The 20851-nt window shown below is 39.3% G+C and overlaps 1 protein-coding gene across 4 annotated transcripts in view; it reads right to left on the bottom strand.

The window, feature by feature from the left end:
* The window catches only part of Zranb1 (zinc finger RANBP2-type containing 1), a 61148-nt gene extending 40548 nt beyond the window's left edge, over positions 1–20600 (bottom strand). For 2 of the 4 annotated variants that reach the window (XM_076554052.1, XM_076554045.1), the window contains exons 1-3: positions 20461–20600; positions 2561–2725; positions 361–1211 (exon numbers count right to left, since the gene is read on the bottom strand). In XM_076554052.1, the coding sequence (XP_076410167.1) occupies positions 361–1211; positions 2561–2601 (892 nt within the window). In that variant the 5' untranslated portion in view covers positions 2602–2725; positions 20461–20600. Of the gene's footprint in view, positions 1–360; positions 1212–2560; positions 2726–11757; positions 13261–20460 lie in introns of those variants that run through there. The other 2 variants (XM_076554047.1, XM_076554038.1) reach the window with 2 other exon arrangements.
* Positions 20601–20851: the final 251 nt, after the last annotated feature.

The following is a 20851-nucleotide window of genomic DNA, read 5'->3' as shown; positions in this document are numbered from 1 at the left end:
TTTTTAACTTCTGACTAAAGCCTTTATCATCACAAGATGCTCACACTGTTTACAAACACCAAGAAAGAGCAGCTGGTGTTCCTCTGTCACATCTTGTTACAATAAATAAGAGAAACAATTTTAAACTTCAGGTATATACTTTCTCCCTAATGTGTTCACAGTCTCTTTTACTTAAAAGCTTTCTCTCATGTACACAAGTGGGCACTTTGGTACAAGGCAGACAAGGTAAAAAATACAGACCTTTATATATGTATACTTGAGCTATCACACCAAATGAGTCAAATGCTAAGTAATGTTTTCAAGCCATTTTCAATGCCTTTTCCCATCTCATTCAAAATAATGCAAAAAACAGAAACTTACCCACACAGGCATTGAGGAATAGCCAATCAGTCTTTTTCATCCTATTTTTAATCTGCTTTAGTTTTTTAAAGTCCACTTCAAGTTCCTCCTTGCTACCAACAGCACCAGCCAATTCAATTCTCTGAAAATCCATTTTCACTTCAGAGTCCCGTTTCGTAGTTGGAGGCGATCTTCTTTGGCTATTACCACTACTGCAGCTCCCCCTCCATCGAGCTCTGTCTTGTTCATTTATTATTGAAGAAGCCTCTTCAGTCTCTGCCAACTCTATTGCTTCAATGTTATTAGGTCTGGGATGATCACAAACAACACATTTTTTAGCCTTAGCCCAGTTTTCATATGTGCAAACAGAACAAGTCCAATGCTGGGTCCTTGTATTCAGTTTATTTCTATCATTGTACTCTTCACAGGGATCAACAGAAAAAGCAACTGGTCTTGAACCAGATCCTGAGGATTGAGGAGATTCTGTGGGACTCCTGGTCCTACGTTGGGATAAGCACTGGGTACATCTGATTGCTCTTGGCCAGTTCAAATATGTGCACATGTGGCATGACCATTTATTTGCATTTTCCATGCTGTATGAAGACTTAACCCTTGGTCTTGCACTAGAGTCTGGACAAATCAAAGGACTACTTCCACCTTCAGTACTGGAAGGATCCCAATCTCTACCAACATCACTTGAACCACTTTTAAATGGATCTTCTGTAATAATTGTTCCACTGGGTCTCTGGGCACGACACATAGTACACTTGATTGCAGACGGCCAATTTTCATACGTACAATATTCACAGGCCCACTTAATCCCATGTTCTGACATTGTGTACTTCTTGAAGTGAGTTATGTCAGGCAGGAAGCTATAAATAATTAGGACACTGTTATTAAAGTAATAGCTACATAATTCCACCTCTGAAAATATGTCCCCAAAAATAAAAATATACTTCAACTTAGAAAATATCTGTCTTAAAAGACACATGTAAATTTTCTTATTGGATTATTCTACTTTTGTTTGGGGACTTCCAGAAAGATACTGGGGATAAATTCCCAAAGAAGCTCTTAGACTTTAGAATTTAATGAAAGTTTACTTTGGACTGCTGAAAATGATAAGAAGAAATGAATACAGACTTGTTCTACAGGGGAAGAAGATAAAAATAGTAAGTCACTAGTAGAAATTATTCAATTTCAGCTCAGCTGTTACCACTAATTTAGAAGTTTAAAAGACCTGTAGGCAAGGAAAAGAACACAAACCAAATAGTACCTTAAACATATAACCACTCTCAAATTACAAACAATGTGGATCATGCTATTTATACTATGTCTGATCCACAAATTCCGAAGATCAAAGTCCTACATAATTATCTTTGCTAAGGGAGAAAAATAGCTTGAAAGTGCTAATTATTCACTGCTTTTAATTGGCACAGATAGAAAAGAAAGATGCTGAAGAGCACTGATCACAATTAACAAAATAACATGATAAACTAGAAATAGTTCTGATATTCTGTATCCTCAAAATCTAATTACATTTGGAGCAAAAAAGTTACTCCTTATCACCTATACTCTCAAGAAAGCCAAATGGACAAAATGTCTCTAAGAAAACTATTAGCATACTCATGTCAATCTATTTTTGATTGTTCACATTTGATATTTTAAAAATTAATACACTAAAGTTTAATTAATATTAAAAACATATTTGCTATCTAAAAGGTCCTAGAAGGTGGGTATACTGGCAATGCCTGTAATCCTAGCGCCTAGAAGGCTGAAGCAGGAGGATCTTGAGACTGAAGATAGCTTGGGCTACACAGTGAGAGACAAGTCAGTTAATAAATATTCCTAGGGCTCTACAGTGGGCTTACTAATACTACACTATAATGAAGACTTTATTGTTTAATGACAACTAATTCATAAGTGAAGCAGTTTACATGGCAAATTTAATGATATTTTAATGATTTAAATTAGAACAGGAAACAACCTCTCAATTTTTCAATCTGTTCTAAATTTAGTACCTCCCCCATGATCTATTTTAACCAGGAAAGAGAAAAGTTTCCTAGGCAGAATGATGGGTATTTTTCCTTCTTTCTGAACTTTGGATAAGTATATTCTGTTCCTGCCTATAAAATCTGCACCCTACATACAGAGTGACCTTTGCTAAGAGGACAACTTCATAGAAAGGATGCTATTTAGTAGCTAAAATAAAAAGCACACTTACTAAGATTTTAGTTTCCATGCTATAACCTCCACCTTGCACATGGTTACAATAAAGGAAAATCAGACCAAAGACAAGATTCAATCTTCATGCTGGCTCAGACTCTGACTTCCTCAGGAGATACTGCAAAACGTGTAAGTGGTTCTGTCTGACTGTGAATAGCTATTCCTGTAAAGGAGACCAAAACTGAATTTCACTTATAGCCTTCTATATTCAAAAGTATTTTTAGAAAGCCTAAATTTTAATCAATTCCATTTTAATTATACTTACTTATTTTAATAACGGACTATTATATTTAGAATTTTTACTTTAACACGGCAAGAAAAACAGCTAATTTATTGGGCTGGTCAGCCAAATTAAACATAAGAATTCCCTGCATAGTGTTGTATATGTGCACAGGCACATGCACACACACGTGTGTATGCATGTCTCCTTATTTTGTGGAGCCAAGGTCTCCACATGTAGGCCAGATTAGCCTCAAACTTGCAGTTCTTTTGCCTCAGCTTCCCAAATACCTATGATTGTAGGCGTGTACCAATACAACCAACAAAAGTATCATGAGTATGAGTGATGAGTCAATTCCGATCTGTATTACTGTAAAGGAAAAGGTGAGATGATCCAAATAGGTAAAAAAAATAACTACTTATAATTTAGTTTGAAATCTTTTTCTCTTGTAATTGAATTTGAGGTCCCCCCCTTACTTAATAACCAGGTAATTTGAATCATCTTGCTTAGACATTTTTAAACTGTGTGTGTGTGTGTGTGTGTGTGTGTGTGTGTGTGTGTGTGTGTGTACACAAATGTACATATGGCAGCCAGACAACAACCTCAGGAATGTCATCCATCTCCTTTGAGACAGGCTATCTTACTGGCCTGGAGCTCCCCAATTAGGCTAAACTGACTGGTCAGTGAGCCCCAAGGGATCCTCCTGTCTCAGCCTCCCCAGCACTGGGGTTCCAAGAGCACACCTTTTTACTGCCTTTTTACCTGGGTGAAGCGATCAAACTCAGGTCCTTGTGCTTGTAAAACAAATGCTTTACCAAATGAGGCATCCTCCCAGCCTCTTGCTTAGATTTTTAAATTTTACTTTATACACACTGACTATACCCAATCTAACAGCACTGAAAGTGTGTTCAATGGCAGGGAACTATCATCATACAAGCATACATAAAGTAGACAACAGAAATTTAGTGACAATATTCATATTCATTAGGCATTTCCTTCCTTTAGTTTTTTTCAGAAATGAAATGTAAATTACTTATTCATGCTATTGGAAAGTATAGCAAGCATGCAGAAAGTTACCATAACAAGAACACATCATTAATAAACATACACTAAAGCAATTATAGTATTTCATTTAAAATATTTACATTCAAAATCCATGCTTGCTTTGATGCATTTTATATGTACTTGTACTACATGCTCAACTAACAGCCAGTTATCTTACTTTAGCTAATCTCCATGGAATCAGTGCTCTGTCATAACATACTAAAATTTTCAAGGCTGACAAAAATAAAGAACTGCCATTGATACAATCATATTGGAGCTCTAAGATGGCTCAACAGGTAAAGGTGCCTGCTGCCAATCCTGACAACCTGACTTTATTCTTGGGATCCACATGGTAGGTGGAGAGAACCTACCATGTGGATCCCAAGAGGCAAGCTGTCCTCTAGCCTCCCCATGCTTGCCAAGGTACACAACTCACACAGGCACACAAAATGAAATTTTTAATGTAATAAAATTCAAAATAGTAATAATCATATCAAGACTAGCTTGGAGGCAGAGTTCAATGGAGAGCATGTCACCCATATGCAAGGCCCTGAGTTAAATTTCAGCACTACATAATTATCATTACTATTCATCATAAATGCTATCATAAATGAAGAACAAACAGCAGCCTAATTTCCCTGCCCATTCTAAAAATACAGGTAACTTTGCAATTCCAAATGGAAATTCGAGGAGAACAAAAGAAGCACACTAGACTGTTTTCTATAGAGACACATACTCTGGAGAGTTGAAACTCCACCGGATACTGTGTTTTAGTAACTGAAAGCTACAATTCATTAGAGATCATCTGAGAGAGCCATTTTATCTGTGGCATTCAGTAAATCAAAGAGTGAGGACAATGTGTGATTTTACATTCCTAAGAATTAACAGAAAGTATCCTTTTTCTTCCAGATTTGTCACACCTCATGAGGTATATAAAATTATTTTCAAGGAAAATAGTTCTAAGAGGGTTTTTTCTTTTAACAATTTTCTTTTAAAGTGTGTGTATCTGTGTGTCCATGTAGGTGTGTGTGCATAAAAGTGCAAGTCCTGCAGAGGCCAGAAGAGGAATTACAGGTGGTTGAAAGCTGGAAACCAAATGCAAGTGCTCTACAAAACAGTATTTGCTCTAAACCACTGAGCTATCTATCCAGCCCCCTTGCTTGAAAAAGAACTGTGACTAAATATCATGTTACCATATTATAGCCAAGTCATTTAACTTAGTAAGTCTAATTCTGTATGCAATCTAAGTTCCCAAATTCTATTCAAGGACTCATATTTCAATAAATTGGTACAATAAAATCTGCATAACAGAGGCTTTTAAAAGATTTTTTTAACAGCTTATTATTTTATGTGCACTGGTGTTTTGCCTACATGAATGTCTGTGTGAGGGTGTCAGGTCCCCTAAAACTGGAGTTAGAGACAGTTGTGAGCTGCCATGTGGGTTCTAGGAATTGAACCAGGGTCCTCAGGAAGAGCAGTCAGTGCTTGCAACCACAGAGCCATCTCTCCAGCCCCATCTCTCCAGCCCCCTTAAAGATTTTTTTTTTTTAGCTCCTGGATTCATTTCTCCACAGAATTATATGTGTTACACTTGAACCAAGTAACATTTGTCTTAAGAGTCACAATTATATCCATTTCTTCTTAAGAAGTCTTTATCAGGGCTGGAGAGAGAGTTCACTGGCTAAGAGCAGTTGGTGTTTTTGCAGAAGACTCAGGTTCAGTTTCCCAGCACCTACATGGCATCTTACAACCATTGTAACCCAAGTTCCAGAGGATCCAATGCCTTCTGACCTTCACATACCAGGCAAACATGTGGTGTACGTACACACACACACACACACACACACACACACACACACACATGTACAGGCAAAACAAACCTAAAATAATTTAAAATTACATTATTCTGCTTAGTTAAGTCCTATTTATGAATTATTACTAAACACTCAAGAAACAAAGCCACATTTAATTTATGCCTCATGAATTAGGTACTATACTACAAATCTTGACCCTCTATTAAAGTGATGAAGTGCTGGCCTGGCCTGCCCAAAAACACCTGCACCCCAGTGGTAAAAAAAAAAAAAGCAAAAGACACATATGAAACACATATGAATAATCCTCATCAAGCACAATCTTTAAAAAACAAACTGTGAGTAAGTTCAGTTGTCAATAGTTTCAAATGAGAAATTTTTCAAAAGGATTAATGACAGCAATCTTAAAGTGTTTTTTTTAAACTTTAACATAAACTATACATAATATGTAGTTACTAATATGAAACTGTGGAGATTTATAAATGTTCGCAGGGCATCTTAAAGGACTATAGAAAATGAAAGAGGGTACACACACACAATTTTCAAATTCTCTTAAAATATTACAAAGTAATTCTGAATTACAAAATTTATATAAATTAAAAAAAAAATCAAAAACATTGGTGGTAGTGTCACACGCCTTTAATCCTAGCACTTGAGAGGCAGAGGCAGGTGGATCTCTTGAGTTCAAGGCCAGCCTGGTCTACAGGGTGAGTTCCAGGACAGCCAGGGCTACACAGAAAAACCCTGCCTTGAAAAACCGGAAGGAAAAAAAAAAAAGGAAGAAAGAAAGAAAACACTGCTTGACTCTTAAGCCAAAATTCCCACTCAATTTCTCTTTTCTCATCTTCCTATATCACTAGCTTCCTTACAACCATCAGGAAAAACAGTGGTGCTACAGCAGGATCCTGACGACACAGAGAACCCACTAACTACAAATTTAATCCCATTCCAGAGCTCAGCTAACTTATCAAATCCCCATTAAACCTCTTATCTTTTCTTCATAAGGCACTCCTATCCTGATTTCTCCAGTTTCCACAAATGATACCATTCAGCAGAGAATCTCAGAAGCACCTTGAATTCTGCCTTCTACACAATTTTTTCCCAGTAGTTTCCATCTGGTCAGTTATTTGTTTCCACCCCACTGGCATCAATCCTTCCTCGGCTCAGGTCAGAACTACCCTAATATCCTCCTAAGCACCTTTGTTTTCTAAACACATCCAGCTGACTGTTACCACAGCACTCCTCTTTTCTGAAGGTTTCTCCAATACAAGCTCAGTTCCCTCCTGTAACACACAAGCCCACTCACTCACTTCCATACACACGACACATACCCTCAACTTATTGACATGTCATCACTCCCAAAGATGCAGACATAAAGTTACTGCCTTAGGCTCATCCTTAAAACTCAGTTCCAGTCTCATCACAGGAAGCTCTCAGATGACTCCAAGAACATTTCAAGCAATCATGCTTTTATTGATATGTGGAGTTACTGTTATTTCCTCTTAGGATTAATTTCTGGAATATCAATTTCTAAGTTTACTGCCACCAATTTTCAATCAGGGCAGCGAAGGTTTCCGAAACCCCAGGACAAAGCCTACAGACCAATACACTGTGTTTTATAAGACCAACAAAATACAGACAATGTCACATTCCATGACCTGGAAAAAAGCAACAGTGAAGCTTTTGAGCAATCTCTGAACAAATTCTAGAGAGTAGATCAACTCCATGGGTACAAGTGCAGAAGTACCAAGACCATGGTGAATGTGCTTGCAAGACAGTGTTAAGTAGGAAAAGGTAGGGCTTTGTTGGTTTTTTTTTAAAGCCTAACAAGATAGTTCATGTCTATAATCACAGCAGTTGGAATCAAGAGATACAATGAGAGTAAGCACAAAGTCAACCTGAGCTAAAGTCAAATTGTGTCTCATAATCCCAATTGCTGGGGACATAGTTGAGCAATATAACATATACCTGGCATGTTCCAAGGCCCTGAGTTAATTTCCAGTACCTAACACTACTGGAAAAAAAAAAAAGTGCCAAGCCACAGGCACTGGGAGCCCACAGCTGGAAGCAAAACCAGAAAAACTAGAAGGAGCCTTATGGAATACAATGAAAGACAACACTTTACCTAGAGAAGGTAAAATGCATAATGCCAAAGTTCTTAAAACAACACTACCAACAAAAAACCCTAGGAACTGAGAATGAATGTCAAGAGATTTCAAAGTTCAAATCAAGCTGATTTAAACAAACCAAATGAAGTAGTACCACCTTTCTGACTGAGCTTTTAGGCTGGGGTTCATGTTTGATACATCTGAGATATATTCCTATCTAATGAGACAGATTACAAACTGGCAAAAGCTAGCTATACCTGTTTTTCCCCCCTTATCTTACCACACAAGTTACATATGAATCACCAACTATCTAAAGTGTTTCGCTGAAAATCATGGTCTTTACTGTGCCCTCCTCTCACTTCCCTCCCCATCAAAATATAAACAATGGATTGGAGAAATGGCTCAGCAATCAAGAGCACTGGGGTTCTTCCAGAGGACCTGGGTTTCATTCCCAACATTCACATGGTGATTCACAATCATCTGTAACTCTAGTTCCAGAGGATTCAACATCCTCTTCTGGACGCCACAAGCACCATGTATGTGGGGAACAGACATACATGCAAGCAAAACTTTATACACATAAAATAATAAATTTTAATTTATAATAACATAAATAAATATGACCAGGTGTGCAGACACATGCCTGAAACCCCGGAACTAAGAAAAGTACAAGCAGGAGTATGTCAACTTCTGGACCAGCCTGGGCTACAGAGACAGTGTCTCAGAAATAAATGAACATGCATTGCATAAAATGTAACTTATAATAGAAATAACATAATTTCCATGACAATTATAAAACATTTTGCCCCTGCTACTTTGATATTTTGGAATATGAATAACTTATGGGGAAAAAAGAAAAACCATAAAATTTGTCAAATAGCTTAGTCTGGAGCCTTCTGGTCCTGTGACCCACAACTAAGCACACTGTTCTCACCAGACTTCAAGACATGTTTTGGCTTTCCTATATTTCTCACTAGCTCTTCTCCCTCAATCTTTGTTGGCTTCTTTTTTATTTCTGATTTCAGCACCAAGAGTTCCTCGGTTGACACAGCTCTAACGACCAACTCACTCTTTTAGGAATTTCAATCAATCTGTGGTTTTACTTTTTTCCTTTCCTTTTTTTATTTGTATGTAGTTCACATGTAGGTCAGAGGACAACTTTCAGGAGTCAGTTCTCTCTTTCCACTATGGGTGTTACAGGGATCAAATTCAGGTCATCAGCTTTGGCAGCAAATGCCTGTACCTGAGCCATCTCACTGGCTCCCATCTGTGGGTGTTAAATACTACCTATATGCTGATAATTCCCAAATTCTATTTCCAGTCTGACACTCTACCCAATTTCAGATTAATGAATCCAGCTGCCTCCAGAACATTTACTCAACTATTTAACAAACATCTCAAATTTACCATATCCAAAACTGAATTCTACATCAGAATTTCATGTTTCTAAGCTTCAGTTTAACTATCAACAGTTTAAAGGGACTAGACTACTAAGAATAAATTGTTCATTAAATACTTGTTCCAGCTGGGCAGTGGCAGCACACACCTTTAATTCCAGCACTTGGGAGGCAGAGCCAGGCGGATCTCTGTGAGTTTGAGGCCAGCCTGGTTCTAAAGAGCGAGATCCAGGACAGGCACCAAAACTACACAGAGAAACCCTGTCTCGAGAGAAAAAAAAAAAAAAAAAAAAAAAAAAGAAAGGAAGAAAGAGGTCCCTTGATACCTTAAAGTATGCCATTCTATGCCAGACTTCTGTATTAAAAATCTGATCAACGTGAACTACTATCACAACCCATGTACTGATTATTTGGATAGTGTTACATAAAGGGCACAAGTGCCAATTTTTTACAAATCACTAATTTTTGGTAGTGGTTCTGAGGAATTAAAAAAAACCCAGGGCTTTGCATGTGCTGGCAAGTACTCTGAGCTATAGTCCAAGTATCATCTAAAAATACTTCATACATGTGAAAACAATGTATAAGTAGATCTCAGAATTACCCTTCCTCTACAGAAATCACTGTTACCTAGGAAAGAGTCCCCTGTTATTAAATAAGACTGAACTGAACAAACCTGGTAAAAGTCCTCCCAAGAATGTGAAAAGTAGTACAAAATAAGTTCAAGTTAAATAATAGTTATCAGACCAGGTGTGGTGGTGCATGCTTTTGAATCTCTGTGAGTTCGAAGCCATCCTAGTCTACAGAATGAGTTCCAGGACATTTAGGGCTGTTACACAGAGAACCCCTGTCTCAGAAAAACAAACAAACAAAACAACAACAAAAAAACCAGCTATCAGAATGACACTGGCCACACCAGCACTATGCCATTACTTAACCGAGGCGATTACCCATACTACAACTAGATGATCTATCTTCATTCCACACAAACCTCTTTCTTTTAAATATTTTATTTATGCTTGTGTACATGTTGAGTGTTGGGAACCAGATGTGTCCCCTGAAACTGGAGTTACAGGCAGTTGTAAGCCACCTGATGTTGGTGCTAGGAACACAACTCCTGGCCTCTTGCAAGAACAGTACATGGTCTTAACTATTGAGCCATCTCTCCAACCCCATTAAAGATTACCATTTCAAAGTGATAAAAATTTATTAACTAAGCCAGGCAGTGGTGGCACATGCCTTTAATCCCAGCACTCGGGACGCAGAGCCAAGCTGATCTCTGTGAGTTCCAGGCCAGCCTGGTCTACAGAGTGAGTTCCAGGAAAGGCACAAAGCTACACAGAGAAACCCTGTCTCCAAAAACCAAAAAAAGAAAAAAAAAAAAAGTATTAACTAGGGGGCTAGAGATAGCTACAATGGCTGCTCTTACAGAGGACCCAGGCTCAATTCCTAGCACCCACATGGCAGCTCACAACTGTCTGTAACTACAGTTCCAGAGGATCTGGCACCCTCACACAGACATACATGCAGGCAAAACATCAGTGCACATAAAAAATAAATCTTAAAAAAAAAATAAAGAATGCATTAACTAGGGAAGAAAACATAATAAGAGAATTATCACAGGTTCTCCCTCTTAAACAGGAATTAGCAATCCACTGATGAGAAAAAAAGACCTAGAAGACACAATTATTTACAATTGTATCCAACCTAGCATATAACATATATATGACATTTATATAACATAAATAGTGACGTTTCTTTTCATCTATCTCCTAGTCATTTCAGGAATTCCCTTTACTTACCAACTTTACCTCATTAAATACAAAATCAACTTTCTCCTAAGCATTTCAGTTACTAGACAGTGTAAGAAAGAAGGTAAGGAATACTACATGCATGTCCCTCAGCTATAGTAAAATCAATTTTATCATAACTTCAGAATCATGCACCCCAAATTATAATCTCAAACAAAACTAATCAATTTACAACTCAGAAGTAGTGGACAGATACAACTAGGTAAAACATTCTCCTTGTGCTCAGGGAAACTATAGAAATAATTAGACTTCTTAGATGTATGTGGGACTGGGACAATTAACCTTCAGAGTACATTGCCAATTCAGCATTTAAAAATAAAAGAGAAAACACACGCATTTAGTCCCAGAACTTTGGAGGTAGAGGCAGGTGGATCACTTTGAGTTCAAAGCCAGCCTGGTCTACAGAGTGAGTTCCAGGACAGCCAGAACTACAGAGAAAAACCCTGTCTCTAAGACAAAAATAAATAAGTAAAAATAAAAGAGGGCTGGGAGTTAATTCAGTCTAGCATGCCTGAAATCCTGGCTTCCATCCCGAGAATCATAAAATAATGAGACTTTTCTAAGAACTTAACTGTAGCCTGAAGTTTCTCTGGTCCCGCCCCGCCCCACCCCGCCCCGCCCCGCAGTCTGGAAGAATCTCTCCCACCCGCATCCTACAGCCACTCGCCACTCGGTCCCAAGTAAACACACAGAGGCTTATATTATTTACAAACTGTATGGTCTATTGATCAGGCTTCTTGTTAGCTAGCTCTTATAACTTAAGCCATTTCTATTAATCTATATGTTGCCACGTGGCCATGGCGTTACCAGTCTACTGGCATCTTGTTGCTTCTTAGGCGGCGGGCTGGTGTCTCCCCTTACTCTTCTTTCTCCTCTCACTATCTCTCTTGGATTTTCTCGCCTGGCTCCATCCTGCCCTGCCAAAGGCCAATCAATGCAGCTTTATTTATTAGCCAATGGGGAGTAACACATATTCACAGCATACAGAAAGACATCCCACAGCACTTAACATGTTCAAAATTTCTTTCATTATTCTATTCTCTGTAGAGATTGCCAACAGATTACTCCCAATTACAAAGCACCTATAAGAAGGTCATTGATAAGTATATCTAGCTCAGTAATAGCAGCTTTTCATCAGATGCTAAAGGAGCTGCGCGTTTGACAGGGGGGAAGGAGGTAGAAACCTGCAACTTTTACATAAAAGTATATGAAATAAGGCTGTGAAAAAGTGGCAGAAGCAAACATCTGAAATACTCCAAGGCAGTGCCAACTTAGATTTACCATCTGGTTCAAACATACCAATTTCTCAAATCAATTCTGCTTCTGTTATTCATTTGAAACATAAAAGTTATTTTTGAATTAAAATTGTATAAAAGCATCAGGTACAGTGGCCCATATCTTTACACCCAACACTCAGGCAGAAGCAGGCAGACCTCTGTGAGTTCAAGACCAGCCTGGTGTACAAAGCAAGCTCCATGTTAGCCAGGGTTACATAATGAGACCGTATCAAAAAAAATTTTTTTTTTACTTAAAATGTGTTACTTAATAATGTAATCTAGAACCAGACAGTGGTGGCACATGCCTTTAATTCCAGCGCTCAGGAGGCAGAGCCAGGAGGATCTCTTAGTTTGAGGCCAACCTGGTCTACAGAGTGAGTTACAGGACAGCCAGAGATACACAGAGGAACTCTGTCTTGAAAAAAAAAAAAAACAAAACCAAAAACAAACAAAAATCAATGATTCCTATAGTATAAGTAATAAGAACAGGATGAAGTTTTTTCTTTTTCTTTCATTGTAAAGACAGCAAAGGGCATCATGCAGAACAGTGAAAGCACAGTTTGTTCCAAATCGTTAGAAGTGTGTGAACAGTTAGGCCAACTCTGTCTATTTCACAATTCTGCCAAAGTTAGCCCTGTTCAACAAGTAAACAGTAATAGCTAACAAACCTTGCTAAGCATTATATGAAACATTTTACATATATTAGCCAATTCACTCCTCCGAACTATTATTATGTCCAATTTTAAAGACTAGAGACAAAGTACAGTAACTACCATTAAGAAAAAAATAATAATCAGGAGCTGCTAAGTGATAGAGCCAGAATTTGAATCCAAGCCTTCTATATCCAAGCGCTCACACTCAGTTGCATGTTCCCACCATCCAAACCTTGAGTTATTAACTTGCCTGAGTTTCTTGCAGAGCAATCCCTCTGAGACTACCAACAGGCAATATCTAAACATACATTTTGAAAAACAATGGAAACTTGGTGACACACATTTTATTCATGTTTTCCTTTTTAGATTTAGAACTATGAAAAAGACATCTAAAAATCTGAACAAGTAAGCAGAACCTAGAAATTTATTTAAAAACAAAACAAAACACTAAATTTGCACCTAGAATGGGTGGGGGTGAAGGGACACACTACAGGCAGCCTGACTTTATACTAATCTATAACAGTCCAGAATGGAGAAGGCAAAAAAAAAAAAAAAAAAAAAAGAATCAGACTCAGGAGGCAAAGGCAGGCAAATTTCTGTGAGTTCCAGGACAACCAGAGCTACAGAGTAAGACCCTGCCTGTTTCAAAAAACAACAAAAACAAACATGCTATGTTAATAAAAATTTTAAAAGCCTTCTGTTTGCATTCAGCCAAGTGAAAAAGAGTAAGTCTAACAACATGACATGTCTAGATGGTACAGAATCTACAGATGACCACATTGTAAAGAAAAGTAATGACTGTCTATGTGATTAATAAGCATATTCTACATATCTGTTAGAGTCAAAATCATCTTTCTTATTCTACATATCTGTTAAGAGTCAAAATCATCTTTCTTGTAAAAATAAAAGGCAACTAAATAATGTGCTCTCCAGCATGGTACTACACTAGTTAGCAAAGCCTGTGTTCTTCTGTGTAAAACTCACTTTAGAATTTCTAATAATGGATTTATTCTGCAAACACCTTATTTCCAAAGATAATGAAAAAAATAAATTTTCCCTGTTTCCACTGTAATATACTGAGTTAAGCTCAAACTTTAAAACTTAACTAGCTGGGCAGTGATGGTACATGCACTTGGGTGGCAGAAGTAGGCAGATCTCTGAGTTCAAGGTCAGCCTGGTCTAAAGATTGAGTTCCAGGACAGCCAGAGCCACAGAAAGAGATCCTGTTTCGAAAAACAAAAAACAAACAAAAACCCTAACTAATATTTAATTTGTTACTACATAACAGACCTGAGCAATATCAAAACCTGTTTCTAATGCTGTCATATGCCCTATCATGAATTAAATGTACCAAATAATATAAATGGTAATAGAAATAGAATGTGATCAAGCCTCTGATATGATATGACTGCAGAGTTATAGGATGTAGTAGACAAAGAGGCACAAGCCTGCTTGTCATTGGGATAGTTCCAGTGGGAGAGGGAAATCAGCACTGAAATATTTACAGTTTTTCTTTAAATAATCCCCAAGGAAGAGGTAGAAAAACTAGAAATGAAACAATGTGTGCCATGTGTTGATAATGAGGTTATGAACACATGAGAATTCATTGTCCTGGAAGGGACAGAACAGAACACAGAATGAAATGTTTTGGAAATTATTAACACAATCCTACTGAAAATAATGGTCCAGGGACTTACATTGGTCTATAAACTCTTTACTGGATTGTAAACAAATTCAAAGTAAATGTTTTAAAAAAAACTGTTCTTGCAATTTTACAGAATTTTTTGTTTTGTTTTGTTTTGAGACAGGGTTTCTCTGTGTAGCCTTGATTGTCCTGGATCTCACTCTGTAGACCAGGCTAGCCTCAAACTCACAGAGATCTGCCTCCTGACTGCTGGGATTAAAGGCGTGTGCCACCACCGCCTGGCAGCTATATTAAGTTTAAAAATAATATTAATTTTCAAACCCAAACTGAATGTTTTATGTCTTTGTATTCAACACTTAAAAATTATTCTGGATAAGCCGGGTGGTGGTGGCTTACTCCTTTAATCCCAGCACTCGGGAGGCAGAGCCAGGTGGATCTCTGTGAGTTCAAGGCCAGCTTGGTCTACAGAACAAGATCCAGGACAGGAACCAAAACTACACAGAGAAACCCTGTCTCAAAAAGCAAAATAAAACAAACAAAAAACTTAATATAGCTTTGAGTGGTAGCATATGCCTAACAAAGCCAGCACTCAGAAAGCTAAGGTAGGAGGATCACTTTCCTCAAGTTCTAGGTCAGCCTGCAAAGTATTCACCAAACTAGCCTGGAGTACACAATGAGATCCTGTCTTATAAAGAAAAGAAAAAAATTCTACAACTTACAGGTATGGTTCAAAAGTGAGAAATACAACAAAATACAAACCAAAGTTCCTTTTATCCTAAACTTCCACAGATGAGTATACTTCAGAAAAATGGAGTAGTAAAATGCTGCCATCTTAACAGTTTGGTACTGCAGAGCTGGGGATGTAGCTTAATTGGCCGAGGACTCACCTAGCATGAACAAGGGCAGGGGTTACATCTCCAGCACATTCCTGTAATTCCAGCATTGGGAAGGCAGAGGCAGGAGATCAGAAATCCACCTACATGCCAAGTTTTAGGAAAGCCTGGGCTACATGAGAACCTGTCTCAAAAAAGAGAGAAGGAGGATGTAGCATGAATCTTAAAGAGTCTTATTAATAAAAACAAACCCAGGGCCTGGTATTGGGGTGAATGCTGGAAGATCAGAGAAGCAGAACAAGCCACAGCTTCCTCACCTCGCCAATTCCTCAGCTGATCCTATTTCCTCAGACTGGAAACCTCTGAGTCCTCGTCTGAATGGCTCTCAGCTGAACTGTTACTCAGAAGCCTAAAAGCTTAACCAGGCTCTAAGTGCCTGGTCCTCACGCCTTATATACCTTTCAGCTTTCTGCCATCACTTCCTTGGATTGAAGGCTCACTTCCTGGGATTAAAGGCGTGAGTCACCATGCCTGGCTGTTTCCAGAGTGGCTTTAAACTCACAGAGATCCAGATGGATCTCTGCTTCCCAAGTGATAGGATTAAAGACGTGTGTGCCACCATTTTCTGGCCTCTATATCTAGTGGCTGTTCTGTTCTCTGGCCCCAGATAAGTTTATATTATTAGGGTGCACAATATTTTGGGGCACATAACATCACCACAGGAGGAGGAAGAAGAGAAGAAGAAAAAGAAGAAAGGTTCATGAGTATACATGCACAAATCTACAAAATACACTGCACCGGGCACAGTGTACACAACTTTAATCTCAACAGTCAGGAGGCAGAAGCAGACAGATTTCTATGAGTTCAAGGGTGGCTTGCTCTACATAGCAAGTTCTAGGCTTGTCATGAGACACTGAGACCCTGTCAAACAAAACAAACAGGTGGGCCTGGTGTTGAATGCCTTTATTCCCAGCACTTGGGAGGCAAAGCATGAGGACCTCTGAGTTCGAGGCCTATGAGTTCAACTTCTGAGTTCAAGGCTAGCCTGGTCTACAGAATGAGTCCCACGACAGCCAGGGCTACACAGAGAAACCCTGTTTTAAATAAATAAATAAATAAATAAATAAATAAATAAATAAATAAATAAATAGAATTATATATCCAAGTGAGATAAATAATTGAACCAACAAACTGATTAACTATTAAAAATATTAATGTAGCCGGGCGTTGGTGGCACCTTTAATCCCAGCACAGTCGGATCTCTCTGCGTCTGAGGCCAGCCTGGTCTACAGAGCAAGTTTGAGGACAGGCACCAAAACTACACAGAGAAACTGTCTCAAAAAAAACTAAAATAATAATAATAATAATAATAATGTAATCTTATCAAGTCAATGGGCTACTTGGATTTGTAAAAAGCACTTTCATAGACCAATACCAGTAATGAGACTGAAACCTAGATCAGTTAGCATTCCTACTAATAAGTTGGATCCCTTATTTCATATCATTTATAAACGTTTTTCTTCTTTTCTTTTCTTTTCTTTTCTTTCTTTTTCTTTTTTTTTTTTTTTTTTTTTTTTTGAGACAAGGTTTTTCTGTGTAGCCCTTGCTATCCTGGAACTCACTCTGCAAAACAAACTGGCCTCGAACTCAGAGATCCACCTGCTTCTCCCTCCCAAATGCTAGGAGATTAAAGGCCTATGCCACCACTGCCTGGCTGACCATAAACATAAATTTAAGAGCTAAACTTTAAAATATTAGATAAAGTCAGGGTTCCAACTTAATTTTTTTTTAATGTAGCTATCCATTTCTCCTACTCTATGTTGAAATTTACTGAACTTTAAGCCTAATTATTCTCAACTATAAGCTGATTATTTTGAGACAGTCTTCTTTAGATATATGCCAAAATCCTTGTTGTGTAGCTGAAGGAAAGGATCCTCATTTAGTGCTGCATATTAAGCTGCAATAACACACTTGCAATTCGAATTCAGAAGACAGTATATAATGGCTGTGATTTGTTGTTGTTTTGCTTTAAATAACCCCCTTCAATTCTCTGCTTCCTTGTTTAGGACATATAATTAACTTTCTTTTATTTCTCTTTGTATTTAATGAAGCTAAAGCTTACCTGTTTGTTTATTATTTTTATGGTGCTAGGGATCAAATTTAATTGTTAGGTAAGCATTCTAGCTCTGAGCTACATTACATATTCCTCTGCCTCACTGGCCTTTTGATACATACCATCAGCATCAGAGGTTAGAAATGCAAACTGAGGCTACAAATTACTGCTCTTCCCATGTCATTTGCATACAATGCAGGATAGCTACCCTTCCTGTCACTAGTACCAAATCCAAAGCCAAGTTACTGCCTCAGACCCAGTGAAGGAAACCAGACATTTTCATTTGAATAATAACACAGTCATTGGAAAAATACCAACACCTTGTACTAGTTTAAAAAAAAAAAAGTGCTAACAGATGTAAACATACTGACCAAGTATTTTTTAAGACATGACCATAGTTTCAAATATTTTGTCTCATAAGTCACCCCAAATCCCAGAAACTCCAATAGTAGAAAGCATATAAACTGTATATCCTGGAATACCTCTATAACCAGAAATACTTTGCCAGACCATATTTTCAGGGCCAACTGTACTGTCTCCATAGATAAACTCATTTCTCTGATCCTTAAAAATACAGTTGGAAAGCAGAAACCATAAAAAGAAATCTACATTACCACAGAATAAGGGGGAAAAAAGTAGAAAAGTTTCACACAAAAGAAGAGCAAATATATTCCTCCAGGTTAAGTTCTCAGGGGGTTATTTTTTGTTGTTTTGTTTGTTTTTCGACACAGGGTTTCTCTTTGTAGCTCTAGTTATCCTCAAACTCACACCTCTGCTTTCCAAGTGCTGGGATAAAAGGCATGTGCTAGCACAGCCCAGCCTCAAGAGGGTTCTCAGGAGACAGCACTGAAGTTGTCCCACACTAAGCCCCATGAATACAGAAAGGGTGGCTTAAATAAAGACCAAGGGGAGACGTCACAGGAACAAACAATTTAAGTTTTGCTAGACTGAGCTTCACATAGGGAAGAAGAAAAAATTAATATTAAAGGATACATCATCACCAGACTACTGAGAAAGTTGAACACCATAAGGAATTTGAATTTTTTTCATTCATTTCTGTAGGTTTATATATTGTGGCAAGAGGTGTGTTTAAATACACAAAATATAATGTACCCAAGGCATAAATGGGAATTGGCATATTCCAAATAAGCCACCACAAACAGAGAGAAGTGTTCAAACAAGAGGGTATTTCTAAGGAAGAGGGGAGGGCCACAGCAATGCTCATATGAAACCGAATCAAGTTACATAAAAAGTTAGCATCCTACTTCTGCAGCTACATTTAAAATTTAAAATTTATAAAAGCAATATAAATATAAAATACATGAAATGACTCTCACTGTATCAATTACACATGAATCAATTTACCTCAAATGTTGTACAACTGAATTCTGTTAATCCTCAGACTTATTTATTTATTTATTTATTTATTTATTTATTTATTTATTTATTTTGATGGGAGGAGGAAGGTTTTCTTTGTATAGTCCTGACTATCTTGGAACTTGATCTATAGACCAGGCTGGCCCAGAACTCAGAGATTCACCTTCCTCTGCCTCCTGAGTGCTGAGACTAAAGGCGTGCACCACCATGCTCGGCTTAATCCTCAGACTTTAAAAGTGATATGTCATAACCCCTATGAGTACACTGAACTGGATCAAGGCCATTAGCTTAAAATACACTACCGTGAATGAGTTCATCATCCTATCCCAAACACATTTCAAGAGTAAATAAATGGTGTCCCAACACTCAACAGCACTAATAAAGGTGTTAAAATAGCAACAAGTAAAAATCTCTCAAAGCATTCAAATAACATCCCCTCCAGAAAAATGTAAAATGTCCTATTACCCTCACAGATCAATGAAAAAAAAGTTACAAAAGTTTAATGAGACTATTTTAAGAGGCCCCAAATCGAGAGAGAGCAGGTTTCTAAATATATTTACAACTACTTCATTTAATTAAACAAGATCCAGCTTTACCTTTCCCAAGTATAGCCATTTTCTAATGGCCCCTGTCAAACCAAGATCTATCTTCCCTGTTTGATCAACAAAGGTACCATGGATGCTGCAAAAGTTGACAGAAAGTCAACTAAATGAGAGACCCACAAGGTACAGGAGCCATTCATTATATAACACTTGCAAGTATTTGTACATCACGTTTATTATCATCATCACAGATCAAACGTACGATGAGCCCAAACACTGGCAATAGTAGAAGATAACAGTGAGTCAAGGTACGGTAACCGAAAGGGGAAATCGAGGGCTGAGATACAAAATTCTAAGCAAGGTGGTTTCAAAACACCAGTGTGTCTCCAAGATAATGGGCGGGTTCAAACTTCCTGCCTTAACCTAAACTGCCTGTCCCCGGCGCTTAAACCAAGTATTACATTTTTGTCTGTGCAATGACCGGCCAAATCTGAGCAGAAAAACAACAACAACAAAGCACAAGGTAGCTGCACTAAGCGATCGTTTCTAGGAGCAGAGTTCCAGGTGCTCATCGCCACCCGAAGCCTCAACTCTCGCCCTGATTTGCTTTAAAATGGCAACAGCGGCAAGCCACTGTACCAGGCGGAGAGAAAGCGGACAAGGGACCAAAATACAAGTTTGGAGACCAGCACCAACTTATAGCGACAAATCCGGGTGTTTACGGCCTACTTGAGGAATGGGAACAAGACCCACACACTCGGACTCGGGAGGAATCCCAGTTGCCGGAATGCGGCGGGCAGAAGGGCAGCGCCAGGCAGGCAGCGGACAGTGGCCAACTCAGGTCGGTAAACAAGCCGAGCGGGCCACTCTCCCTCAGCCTCTGGGCTCTCCCCGCACCGGGAAGCCCAAGATGGACGCGCGGCTGCCGGCAGTCCCGGGCCTGCGATGAGCTTTCCCGCAACGCTGCCGCCCGGACCCTTAGCAGCCTGGGCCCCGCGAGGCCCCGTCAGGCCGCGGCCGACCCGCGAGGGGGGCCTGTGCCGCGGCGCCCCCAGCCCTGGCCCGGTTACCTGGCGGCCGCGGCTCCTCCTCCCCGTCTGACGCGCGGCGCCCGGCGGCCGCGGCAGCGGCGGCGGCGGCGACTCCCGCACGGCCCGCGGCGACGAGCCGAGCCCGGCCCCTCTCCGCCTCCCTCGGCGCCGCCGCCCACCCCGCTGCTGCCGCCTCCGCCCTCCCGCCTCAGTCAGGACATGGTCTCCGCGGGCCCGCGCGCGGCTCCCAGCGGCCGGAGGGGCGGAGAGGCGGCGCAGAGGCGGGGGCCGCGGCTCGGGGGCAGGGGCGGAGCGGACGAGGGACGGCCTCGGGCGCTGAGGACTCCGAATGGCGGCGGTCAGGACCCTAGAGCTAAATAAACCCCGCGGCGACCGCACAACGTCAGGGACTGGACCTTGCTGCTCGCCG

This window comes from Peromyscus maniculatus, chromosome 1, assembly GCF_049852395.1.
Source record: "Peromyscus maniculatus bairdii isolate BWxNUB_F1_BW_parent chromosome 1, HU_Pman_BW_mat_3.1, whole genome shotgun sequence".
Lineage (NCBI taxonomy): Eukaryota > Metazoa > Chordata > Mammalia > Rodentia > Cricetidae > Peromyscus > Peromyscus maniculatus.
The sequence above is the reverse complement of the archived record's forward strand: the minus strand, read 5'-3'. Positions and strand labels throughout refer to the sequence as shown.